The 13,457-nt window shown below is 37.0% G+C and overlaps 1 protein-coding gene across 1 annotated transcript; it reads left to right on the forward strand.

Annotated features, from left to right (window-relative positions):
• Positions 1–10,468: 10,468 nt before the first annotated feature.
• LOC127101995 (uncharacterized) lies at positions 10,469–12,264 on the forward strand. Its single transcript, XM_051039422.1, has 3 exons — positions 10,469–11,063; positions 11,154–11,742; positions 11,964–12,264. Exons 1-3 carry the CDS (start codon positions 10,469–10,471, stop codon positions 12,262–12,264), a joined length of 1,485 nt encoding a protein of 494 aa, XP_050895379.1.
• Positions 12,265–13,457: the final 1,193 nt, after the last annotated feature.

The following is a 13,457-nucleotide window of genomic DNA, read 5'->3' on the forward strand; positions in this document are numbered from 1 at the left end:
CCAATTGGTCGGCTCATAATGCAATTCTAGGTCATTTCACTTCATCTCTCATTATCCTCTCATACATGCATTCATCTCCAAAACTTTTAGATTCCCCTTGAGTCATGCAAACACTTCAATTATCATTAACTCCTATTAGATTAATTCACCATATACCATCCATATTCAAATCTCCAACCAACCATTAAGTCATATTATTCAATCGTCATATTTCCTATTCTCCAAAACCCTCATTACCCTCACATTTCAAATTTCACCCAAGTCATCAAAACTCAGTATTTGCATTCAATTCTTATTTTATTGACATCTTTGTGTGTTTGTGTATTTGTTTCTCTGATTTGGGTTTGTGGGTGATCATTTATCTCTCAAATATCTTCACTTCTCGTTCACACATTCCATCAAACACTTGGCGTGCGAACTTTGTTTGAACAATTCTCCATGGCACCTAAGCTTGCAAGAACCAAGGGTGATTCAAAGGGTAAGGGTAAGGATGCCACATATTCTACTGTTCCAAAAAAATCCATTTTCATTGGTATCTTCTAGATGTGTTGAGGAATTTGAAGAGAAACATCAACACCTCCTTTTTATGAAGAAATATGTTTGGAGACCTGTTGTGGTTGGCTGCTTGGATATTCCATATGTTTTTAATCTTTTTGAGTATCAACAAATTAACTTTTTTCCGAAGCTTTCACATGACTATAATGAAGACCTCATTCGTGTGTTCTACTCTTTATTGTATGATAGACGTGGCTCATCCTTCAAGTTTACAATAGGTAACACAATTTATGAGTTTACTATTGATCTTTGGAAATCTCTGTTTGGAATCATTATTGTTGGTGCTGATGATGAATCATTGGTGACAGATACCAACCTTCATCATGACTTAAGTGGAACACTCATTTGAATGAGCTACTTAAAGCTCCTCGTTCTGACAATTGCTATGATCCTATAACAACTGGTCAATTGAAGATGGTTCCTCGGATTTTGTTATGGCTTGTTTCTCATGTGTTGCACCCAAAGAATGGTAGGTTCTCAAGAATATACATGTTAAAATTCATCTTGTTTGTATTCTTCTGAACAAAATTCGAATTAATTGGGAAAATTACTTCGTGTCACAAATGTTTTCCATCAAGGACTGCAATAAAGGATTTTTATTCTGTTATGTTTCCATGATTGCCAAGATCTTGAACTATTTCAACATTGGGATGCTGAATCGTCAGTATAGATCTTTGAGTTTGGCTCAAGAGTTCTCCCAGCATATTCTAACCAACATGGGGTACTTTTGGGAAGAAAATTGTCGGGTGTATTACTTTCGTATGGGCAAGAATGGTAGGAAGATATATATTTTCAATGACCCTGCTGAGTTTGGTGATGAAGCTGCATAGACACATGTGGTTGATGATCAGCAAATTGGTACTTCTTAGAATATTCCTCAAGGTGATTATTTTATGCAAGATGTTATTCATGAGGATGCTCATGGTAATAACTTTGTCTAGATTTGATGATCCTTATTCCATCATGACTAAGCTTCAAAACATGAAGTTTAGGAAAGATGGGCGTTATGAGGAAGATTGTCGAAGGCGAGATGCCTTTGAGGCTGATAAAGTGGAGAGATTTTGTCTCATGCAAGAGCACATGACTGCACAAGATGCCAATTTTGAAGCCTTTGCTTCTTATGTGATGGAAAAGCTTGTCTCTATGCGCAATGAGATGGATGTAAATCATGCAGCTATGATTTCCAGGACCAATCATATGATCTCTTCCCAAAATGAGAATCATTACCATTATGATCAATTCTATCGAGAAATGTGTGATTTCTTGGATCATCACTTTGGTAATGATGGACAAGGTTGGCATCGGGGAGTGAGGCCAATGCCTAAGGGGCGTGGAGGACGATAAGGTGTTGGGTTGTTATGTCTTTGAGTCACATTTCTTGTGGATCATTTATGTCATGGAGTTCATATTTTGAGTCATCGTGCATTGTTTTTAGTTTATGTCTTGACAATGTTACTACTTGTTTAATGTGAGACAATGGTTTTGATGTGTATTACCTTTGATGACAATATTGTAATGTTGAGTTTCTATTTCTGTTATGTTAAATTCTATTTATGTTACTTCATGTATGTAGCGTATGTGAGAGTACGTTGTTTCTTTGCAAACACCTTTGTATGGTATATTGTATATGTGATATGTTGTATCTATGTGATACTGCTAATGGCTTGATTTGTATCCTTTTGATGTTGTCAAGGGTGGAGAAGCATATGAAGCTATAAAGCTATGATGCATACATTCAGGGGGAGCCTTCACGAAGACACGAAACACATTGTCTCAAGTTTTTCCATCATAAAAAAAGGGGAGTATGTGAGTGCAACTTTACGTTAGATGTATTTTGTATGATGTCAAAACTAGGATACTTTAGCGTTTATGTATATTGGACGGTATCCTTTAAGACTAAATGTGAATCTTAGCATTAGGAAGCATAACAACAGGTTGGAAAAGGTTTAGAAAAGGTTTCATGCATCAAAATTTAATTTTTTATGGGAAAAATAGTCTGTGTCGACACATACGTGTTATAGGTTGATACATAGAAGAAACATTTTCCTACAAGTCGACACATACAAGTTTTAGATCGGCACGTGTAACTCATTTTTAAAGCATGTAGCTTATGTTTAATGTGCTGCCTGTATAGGCTGACACGTGCATCGTATGTGCTGGCACATGACTTACATAGGTCGACACATACAATAAAAATCTTGAAAATTTGAATTATTTTCTATTCCTTTTGCATTCCTTTTTCTTCATATATATATATATATATATATATATATATATATATATATATATATATATATATATATTATATATATATATAATATAATATATATATATATATATATATATATATATATATAATTATATATATATATATATATATATATATATATATATATATATATATTATATATATATATATATATATATTATATATATATATATATATATATATATATATATATATATATATATATATATATATATATATATATATATATATATATATATATATATATATATATATATATATATATATATATATATATATATATATATATATTATATAGAGAGAGAGAGAGAGAGAGAGAGAGAGAGAGAGAGAGAGAGAGAGAGAGGAAGAAGAAGAAGAAGAAGAAGTGTGTGAAGAATGTGTTCATAAAAAGCAACACAAAAACAACTTCAACAAAGATGCAAGAAGTAATTCGAAGGCCACCCTTAAGGTCGTATACTCAGAGGTGTGTGGTCCTCTTTAGGTAGATTCGATTGGAGGTAACATGTACTTTGTTAAATTCATAGAGGATTTCAGTCGAAAATTATGGACATACCTAATCAAGAAGAAAAGTGATGTGCTTTAGGTGTTCACAAAGTTCAAAGTTATGGTGGAGAGACAAAGTGGCCACAAGATCAAAACTTTGAGGACTTATGGTGGTGGAGAATATGTGTCGAGAAACTTTGATGCATTATGTGAAAGGAGATGGATTATCTATGAGGTGATGCCACCATACACTCCTCAACAAAATGGTACTGCTGAAAAGAAGAACAGGGCCATCATAAATATGTTAAGAAGTATGTTAAAGGGAAAGAATATACTAAATGAGTTATGGGGTGAAGTTGTGTCGATTGCAACATACATCTTAAACAGATGTCCAATGAAGAAGCTAGAAGGAATCACACCAGAAGATTGTTGGTCTGGTGTCAAGCCTAGCTTAAGCCTGAAGGTGTGAAAACATAAGAAATGTGGGTTTGAATTGGGTTTTACAAGCAAAAGCTTTTTCCAAAACAAGAACGCCACTAATAGGTTAATAACAAATAGATAAAAACACAAGTATTTTTATCCTGGTTCGCTTGAAACTCAAAGCTACTCCAGTCCACCCGCCAATGTGATTTTGCATTATACACAAGGACTTAATCCACTATAATCAACAGATTACAATAATCATAAAGAATAACCTTCTTTGTCTTCTAAAGGATTCAACTATACCCTAGTCTCCTTAAGGATCACAAAGAACAACCTTCTTTGTCTTTCCAAGGATAACCTCCTCAAGGAATCAAACAAATAATTTGAATAATATTTTGTGTGTTACAAGTTGCTTCTATATAAGCAGATTTTATACAAATGATAAACAAACACTTAAAGAAAAATTGTGTACAGGAGAATGATAGCTTTTCACAAAGAAATAGACTTGTCCCAACATTTTCTTCAAGTCTCCAAGTCTCACTTATATAGCATAAGAAGAAGATCGTTGGAGGAAAAAAAGGGAAAAGCTCAAAGAGAGGTTGTCCATTGTTGGATAGGAGAGGAGTGATATTATGTACTGTCATTTGCCCACAAAATCAATGACAAGTATGAAATCAAGTAGTGGAAAGGATATTTGATTTGTATTATGTACTATTTGTTGGTTCTATGTGTTGGCATCAATTTTGGTAAAACTTAGTGTTATCATAAGATGTCACGCGTGTTGTCTTGACATGTGATATCAGCTTCCTGCAGGTTGTTTGAATATGGTTGTGCAGGAGTTAGCCAAGATGTCAGACCCGATGTTAAGACATGTGCATACAGAACATTCAGTCTAAATGTTATGTGTTTTGTTGTTGTGCTTTTCATGCAAATCTTTGTGTGCTTATGTGGAGATTGCATGCGTTATTCAAGGAGTAATTCTATTTAAAACCAGAATGTTCTATTTTCCAAAAAGGAATGGTTAGCTGCTGTTTCTTAGAAGATACGCAATTAAAATAGAATTAGGGTTTCATGCTGCCCAAGCCCATTCAAAAAGCTTCTATTTAAAGGTCATGTAAAACCTATTTTAGACACACAAGATACGAATGATGAAGTGAGAGAGTTTTAGTCTTGTGTGAACTTGTGAATTGTGAGCCATTCATTCATCTTGTTGATGTATGAATTGGACTGAGTTTTATGTTGTAATTTGTCCACTCTAAGCTTTGAAGTACGAGTGTATTTGTTTACTTGATTGAAGCTTTTAAGGAAGATCAAGTATCTGTCCTTGAAGTGTGTCTTCCTTCTTTTTTGTATTTGTTCTAGTACCACTGCTGTGATTGAGGGGGAGTGAGTAGGGTCTCATATCTAAGAGTTCTTAGATAGAAGTCACACGGGTACAGATTAGGTGAAAATACTATAACTTGAAGTTATTTACTGAGAGTCTTCGAATTAATTTTATTTAGTGGATTTCCTTCCTGGCTTGGTAGCCCCCAGACGTAGGTGAGTTTGCACCGAACTGGGTTAACAATTGCTTGTGTCACTTATTCAATTGTTTCTCTGTTTTTATCCTGTTTATATTTCACTTGGTGTTCAGATATTAGTGTTGTGACATTACCTTCGACATCTCATATCTGATACCAGAATTTCAATTGGTATCAGAGCAGGCATCCTGCTCTGCTCTGGGTGAGATCTTGGGACGTTACTTTCTGGTACTATGGATAGAGACGGAGGATCTGTGCATAGACCACCAATTCTGGATGGATCTAACTATGACTACTGGAAACCTCGGATGGTAGCCTTCCTGAAATGGTTGGATAATAAAGCTTGGAAGGTTGTTCTAACAGGCTGGGAACATCCCTTCACTACAAAGGATGAAGAAGTTACAATTGATAAGAAGCCTGAGGAAGAATGGACCAAGGAGGAGGATGAACTAGCTCTTGGAAACTCTAAAGCATTTAATGCTATATTCAATGGGATTGATAAGAAAATCTTCAGACTGGTGAACAATTGTGAGGTGGCTAAAGATGCTTGGAATATTCTCAAAACCACTCACGAAGGTACCTCTAGAGTGAAGATATCTAGATTACAGCTACTTACTATAAAGTTTGAGAATTTTAGGATGAAAGAAGATGAAAGTATTCATGACTTCCATATGAATATCCTTGAAATTGCTAATGCCTCAGGAGCCCTGGGTAAGAAGATGCCAGATGAAAAGCTCGTGAGGAAAATTCTCAAATCACTTCCCAAGAGATTTTCCATGAAAGTGACAGCCATAGAAGAATCTCAAGATATCTGGAAGATGAGAGTGGATGAGCTAATTGGATCCCTCCAAACATTTGAGTTAGGAATGAGTGATGGATCTAAAAAGAAAGTCAAAAGCATAGCCTTTGTGTCAAACACTGAAGGTAAAAAGGAATAAAGTAGTCAGGATACTGATGAAGATATGGCAAATGATTTAGCATTACTTGGAAGACAATTCAACAAAATCCTGAAGAGGATGGATGTGAGGTCAAAGTCTAATGTCAAGAACAACTCATTTGAAGTCAGTAGGCCCAATGATGTTGGAAGAAGAACAAAATCTGAAGAAAAATCCAGACAGGGCAAAGGAATTCAGTGCCATGAATGTGAAGGGTATGGTCACATTAGAGATGAATGTGTGACCTATCTCAAGAAACAGAAGAAGAGTCTTGCTGTTACTTAGTCTGATGATAATTCTGAAAGTGAAACAGAAGGAGGATTTGCCAATCTTGTGACTGCCTTGACTGGGAGATAGGATCCTGATGAAGACTCCAGTGATGATGAATTGACCTTTGATGAATTAGCTACTTCTTATAGGAAGTTGTGTTTCAGAAGTGAAGAAGTGTGTCAACATGTGGAGAATCAGAAGAAACTGATAACTCAGCTAGAGACTGAGAGGACAGAACACTTAGAAACCATCTATAAGTTAAAGATTGAAGCTATGTTCCTGAATTCCAAACTGGATGAGATGACAAAGTATGTCAGAATGTTAAACAGTGGATCTGACACCTTAGACAAAATCCTTCAGGCCGGAAAGATGGCAGGAGACATTACTGGCATTGGGTTCAATGAATCCTCTCTTGACTGTAGTCTCACTGGTAGCAAACTAAAGATGTCACATCAGGTGTCTCAATATCACAAGGAAAGACAACATAAAGGAAAACGCCAAAGACGGAGATGTCATTACTGTGGGAAATTTGGTCACATAAAACCATTATGCTTTAGGCTGTATGGTTATCCTAGTCCTACTCATCAACCTAGACCCAAACAACACATCTCTGCTAATAGAAAATAGTGGGTTCCTAGGGATAATGCTACTAACTTGATATCTCACACTTCCTTCAGAGTCTCAGCTAAAGAAGATTGGTTCTTTGACAGTGGATGCTCCAGACGCATGACTGGAAACAAACACCTGCTAGTTGACCTTCAATCCCATGTCACCAGTTATGTAACTTTTGGTGATGGAGCAAAGGGTGAAATCAAGGGGATTGGAAAGATGAACTGCCCTGGAGTTCCTAACCTTGACAATGTGCTGCTTGTTAAAGGATTGACTACAAACCTGATCAGCATCAGTCAACTATGTGATCAAGATCTAAATGTGAACTTCACAAAAACTGAATGCTTGATTACTAATGCAAAAAATAAGGTGATCATGAGAGGAGTCAGATCCAAGGACAACTGCTATATGTGGATTTCTCAAGAAACTAGTTATTCATCAATATGCGCTCTAGCTAAAGAAGAAGAACTGAAACTATGGCATCAAAAACTGGGTCATCTGCATCTTAAAGGAATTAAGAGGATCATATTTTTTGAAGTTGCCAGAGGAATCCCAAAATTTAAGATTGAAGAAGGAAGAGTATGTGGTGAATGTCATATTGGAAAGCAGACAAAGATGTCACATCAGAAGATCAAACATGACACCACATCTAGAGTGCTGGAACTTCTCCACATGGACTTGATGGGACCTATGCAAGTGGAAAGTCTTGGTGGGAAAAGGTATGCTTATGTTGTGGTGGACGACTTCTCCAGATATACCTGGATGAATTTTATAAGGGAAAAATCTGATGTGTTTGATGTGTTCAAAGACCTTTGCAAAACACTTCAAAGAGAAAGAGAAAGTCATGTTATCAGAATCAGAAGTGATCATGGGTAAGAATTTGAGAACAGTAAATTTGCTGAATTTTGTTCATCTGAAGGGATTGGTCATGAGTTCTCTTCTCCCATTACGCCTCTGCAAAATGGTGTGGTGGAAAGGGAAAATAGAACTCTCCAAGAATCTGCTAGAGCTATGATTCATGCTAAGAAGTTTCCTTACCATTTCTGGGCCAAAGCTATGAACACGACCTGCTATGTTCACAACAGAGTAACCTTGAGAAAAGGGACCTCAACCACTTTATATGAAGTCTGGAAGGGAAGAAGACCTACTGTCAAATACTTCCATGTGTTTGGTAGTAAATGTTATATCCTAGCTGATCGTGAACAAAGAAGGAAAATGGATCCCAAGAGTGATGAAGGAATATTTTTGGGCTACTCAACAAACAGCAGAGCCTTTAGAGTTTTTAATTCCAGAACAAAAGTTATGATGGAATCTATCCATGTTGTTGTTGATGATCAAGAGACTGATGTCACAGACGATGTTGAAACATTTTTAAATGATGCCCCAGCTGAACTCCTGGACAAAAGTAGTGAGAGTAAGTCCACTCAAGTTGAACCTGAAGTTGATCAAGTAAATAAGGGACCCTCTATCAGAATTCAGAAGGATCATCCTAAAGATCTCATTATAGGATACCCAAATAAAGGGGTCACCACTAGATCAAGGGAAGTGATCTCACATGCCTGTTTTGCATCCAAGTTTGAGCCTAAGTATGTTAAAGAAGCCTTAACTGATGAATTCTGGATCAATGCCATGCAGGAAGAGTTAGGCCAATTCAAGAGAAATGAAGTATGGGAATTGGTTCCAAGACCTGAAGGAATAAATGTTATTAGAACAAAGTGGGTTTACAAGAATAAATCTGATAAAAAGGTGTGGTTACTAGAAATAAAGCAAGCTTGGTAGCACAAGGATACACTAAAGTTGAAGGAGTTGACTTTGATGAAACATTTTCTCCTGTAGCTCTCCTGGAGTCCATTAGATTATTGCTAGGAGTGGCATGTATTCTGAAGTTTAAACTGTTCCAAATGGATGTGAAAAGTGCCTTCTTAAATGGCTACTTGAATGAGGAAGTATATCTTGAACAACTAAAGGGATTCACAGACCCAAATCTTCCAAAGCATGTGTATAAGTTGAGGAAAGCTCTTTATGGGTTGAAACAAGCTCCTAGAGCTTGGTATGAGAGACTCGCAGTGTTTCTCATTTACAATGGATACAGAAAGGGAGGCATTGATAAGACTTTATTTGTCAAAGATGAAGGAGGAAAGCTCATGGTGGCTCAGATCTATGTGGATGACATCGTGTTTGGTGGGATGTCAAGTAAGATGGTTCAACATTTTGTTAAGCAAATGAAGTTTGAATTTGAAATGAGCCTTGTTGGAGAACTAACCTATTTTCTTGGCCTGTAAGTCAAGCAAATGGAAGATTTTATCTTTCTATCTCAAAGTAAATATGCCAAGAATATTGTTAAGAAGTTTGGCATGGAGAATGCGAGCCACAAGAGGACACATGCTCCTACTCATCTGAAAGTGTCTAAAGATGAAAATGGTGTCAGTGTGGATCAAAGTCTCTACAAAAGCATGATAGGGAGTCTGCTATATCTCACAGCAAGCAGACCTGAAATTGCTTTTGTTATAGGTGTATGTGCTAGATATCAAGCTGAACCAAAGGTGAGCCATATAAACCAAGTGAAAAGGATCCTGAAATATGTCAATGGCAGTAGTGACTAAAGGATGTTATACACTCATGGATCTGAATCTATGTTGTCTGGATATTGTGATGCTAATTGGGCTGGAAGAGATGATGATAGGAAAAGCACATCAGGAGGATGCTTCTTCTTGGGGAACAATTTAATATTATGGTTTAGTAAGAAGAAAAATTGTGTTTCTCTGTCTACTGCTGAAGCTGAATACATAGCAGCTGGAAGTAGTTGTTCTCAACTGGTGTGGATGAAACAAATGTTGACTGAATATAATGTCACGCAAGATGTCATGACATTGTACTGTGGCAACCTGAGTGCTATAAACATCTCAAAGAATCCTATTCAGCACAGCAGGACAAAACATATTGATATCCGTCACCATTTTATTAGAGAACTCGTGAAGGATAAGATTGTAGCCTTAGAGCATGTTGCTACTGAGATGCAGTTAGCTGATATTTTTACAAAGGCCTTGGATACAATTCATTATGAAGTCCTGAGAGGAAAATTAGGGATTTGCATTTATGAAGACTTGTGGCAATTAATATGGAGTGGAAAAAGTAAGCAAATTAGTGTCTATGTGGCTAAAATAAAGCACCCCCATTATGGTAAATCATCACCTAGTTTTGGAAATTCCATTTATCACGTCTTCACACGCTACCCCCATAACCTCACTACCTACTCCAACTCTTCCATCTTCCTGTTCCTTCTTCACACACCTCTGCTAGGGAAATTGCACTTTTTCCAGAAAAACTCCAAAATGTCATAACATCAATATACTTCTGCTTCAAAAAATACTAAGTCTACCCAAAAAGTTAGCGCTCCTCTCATGGACATTCCCGATGATGAGATTCTGGATGTTGTTCCTCTCTCTGTCATTCCCTTCGAGGCCATTGATTTGAACCAACCCGTGGATGCCTCAGCTTCTACATGCCCCAATCAAGGTAACATCTCTAGTATTCCTTCTGGCTCAACTCCTGCCACTAATTCTAAGGAAGATATACACCACACTGATCGTGTTATAAGAAACCTAGTCACTAGAATCCTTAATGAAGGATATTCTGTGAAGGGAGTTTCTACTCCCCTGTCTAAAATGTACCCCTCTCCTGAGGTTGAACAACATAGTGAGAAGGATGATGATTCCTCCAGTTCTGAGAAGGACATGGCTATTGAAGGGTTGTACTCTCTAGGGAAAACTGTGTCTGAAAAAGGAAAATTTGTGGCATCTAAAACTGTCAATGCTTCCCACTCTGAGAAGCATGATGATGCAAACAATGTGATTGGCCTAGAGGATGATAGGTCTGATGATCAAGAGGAGAGTTTACTTCATCACTTAAAGACAAGTGTGGCTAAACGCATGAAGACTCGAAAAGGAAGATTTGTGGCTGAACTTATGTCAACTATAAAAGCTAAGAAGAGTGCTGGTATTGGTCCCTCCAAATCTTGGAGCATGGTTGAAGTGAAGAAGAGGAAGGTCAGAGAAGATTCTGAGTCTGAAGAGGATGTTGAGGAAGATGTCCCTGACATCTCGCCTGTGAAGAAAACCACTGCTAGGAAGTCTTCTGTTAAAGTTGTTGTTGTTCATTTGGATAACATCTCCTTCCATCTTGAGGATGGAGCTGCCAAGTGGAAATTTGTGATTCAAAGAAGGGTGGCTTTGGAAAGGGAGTTAGGAAAAGATGTTGTTGATGTCAAGGAGGTCATGGACCTAATAAAGGCTGCTGGGTTGTTGAAGACTGTGGTTGGGTTCTCTCAATCCTATGAGGGTTTAGTTAAGGAATTCATTGTCAACATTCCTGAGGATATTGATGATAAGAATAGAAAGGAATTTTGCAAGGTGTTTGTGAGGGGTAAGTATATCACATTCTCTCCCGCTGTTATTAATAATTTTCTAGGAAGAAAAATTGAGGGTGCAGGTGAATTGGAAGCTACAGATAATGAGGTCTGTAAAGAGATTACAGCTAGGCAGGTGAAAGGTTGGCCTATTATAAAGCATCTTCCTGCTGGGAAGTTAACTGTCAAGTATGTTATATTGCATAAAATAGGAGCTGCAAATTGGGTCCCTACCAACCATATTTCCACCATTGCTAATACCCTTGGAAGGTTTATTTTTGTTGTTGGAACGAAAGTGAATTTTGACTATGGTAGATTTATGTTTGAACAAATCATCAAGTATCTACTAATGTAGTTAAGCTACCTATTGCCTTTCCCTCTATGATCTGTGGGATTATCCTGAATCAACACCCTGGTATTCTATGCTCCAATGACTTACCTAGTAGAAGAAAACCTGCTCTATCTGTGCACTATAAATTGTTTGAATGCAGTCATGTCGAGGATATTGTCATGACATTTGCCATGAAAAAGCCAACCTCAAAAGTTGGAACAATTGCTGAGCTTAAGGAGACTTACAAAGATCTGGGTGAAGGGATAATGGTAGCAACGGCTAGGAAACAATCGTTGGAAACCTTGATTGCAAGCTTGGAGCAGGCTGAAGGTGAAAATATTAAACATGTTAAGGAAGCTGAAGCCCACACCTCTAGTGAGAGGTCTGCAAACAATGATGAGACAAGTGGCAATTCAGTTTCTGGTGCTGATGAAGCTGCAAGCTCAAGCTCTACTGATTAGCTCCTTTGACTTTGGTCCCTATTGATGTGATGGTTTTCTTTGATGTTTTTGATAGATTTCCTTGTTTTTGGTTTGTTGATCTGTTTCTTAGCTTGCTTACAGCTGATTATATACTTGGTTTTGTAACCCTTTAACTTTTGACATTTCGGTTAATGACTAAATAGACATTTATTTTGTCTCTTTGGTCTCTTTTGGATAAAAAGGGGGAGAAGTAGTTATAGCTAGATGATGTTTGACTGATACAAAGAGGGAGAATTGTCTGGAGTGTAGTTGAACTGTCTGGTGTGTAGTTGTGTGGCATAGGGGGAGAATTCTCTGTGTTTTGTATGTGTGAAGCAAGTTGTTTCTTGGTGTGGACTAGCTTAAGGGGGAGGTGGTGTGTTCTAAGCACAAGCGTTTGTGTGTTTACTAGTTATTTTTTCTGCGTGTATGTTTACTTCTGCTGCTGAACTGATACTTTGATTGATTTCTTGTGAACGTATGATCTGATGTATGTTTTAGCCAAAATTTGCCAAAGGGGGAGTTTGTTGGTTCTATGTGTTGGCATCAATTTTGGTAAAACTTAGTGTTATCACAAGATGTCACGCGTGTTGTCTTGACATGTGATATCAGCTTCCTGCAGGTTGTTTGAATATGGTTATGCAGGAGTTAGCCAAGATGTCAAACCCGATGTTAAGACATTTGCATATAGAACATTCAGTCTGAATGTTATGTGTTTTGTTGTTGCGCTTTTCATGTAAATATTTCTGTGCTTATGTGGAGATTGCATGCGTTATTCAAGGAGTAATTCTATTTAAAACTAGAATGTTATATTTTCCAAAAACGAATGATTAGCTGATGTTTCTTAGAAGATACACAATTAAAATAGAATTAGGGTTTCATGCTGCCCAGGCCCATTCAAAAAGCTTCTATTTAAAGGCCATGTAAAACCGGTTTTAGACACACAAGATACGAACGGTGAAGTGAGAGAGTTTTAGGGTTTTAGTCTTGTGTGAACTTGTGAATTGTGAGCCATTCATTCATCTTGTTGATTTATGAATTGGACTGAGTTTTATGTTGTAATTTATCCACTCTAAGCTTTGAAGTACGAGTGTATTTGTTTACTTGATTGAGCTTTTAAGAAAGATCAAGTATGTGTCCTTGAAGTGTGTCTTCTTTCTTTTTTGTATTTGTTCTAGTATCACTGTTGTGAT

The sequence above is a fragment of the Lathyrus oleraceus genome, chromosome 1 (genome assembly GCF_024323335.1).
Source record: "Lathyrus oleraceus cultivar Zhongwan6 chromosome 1, CAAS_Psat_ZW6_1.0, whole genome shotgun sequence".
Taxonomy (NCBI): Eukaryota; Viridiplantae; Streptophyta; class Magnoliopsida; order Fabales; family Fabaceae; genus Lathyrus; species Lathyrus oleraceus.

Excerpts from the sequence above, each read along its gene's own strand:
- LOC127101995 (XM_051039422.1), top strand. The coding sequence starts at position 10,469 with ATGGACATTCCCGATGATGAGATTCTGGATGTTGTTCCTCTCTCTGTC. Across the intron at positions 11,064-11,153 it reads AAAAGCTAAGAAGAGTGCTG|ATGTCCCTGACATCTCGCCT; the intron begins GTATTGGTCCCT and ends ATGTTGAGGAAG. Across the intron at positions 11,743-11,963 it reads ATTGCTAATACCCTTGGAAG|TCATGTCGAGGATATTGTCA; the intron begins GTTTATTTTTGT and ends GTTTGAATGCAG.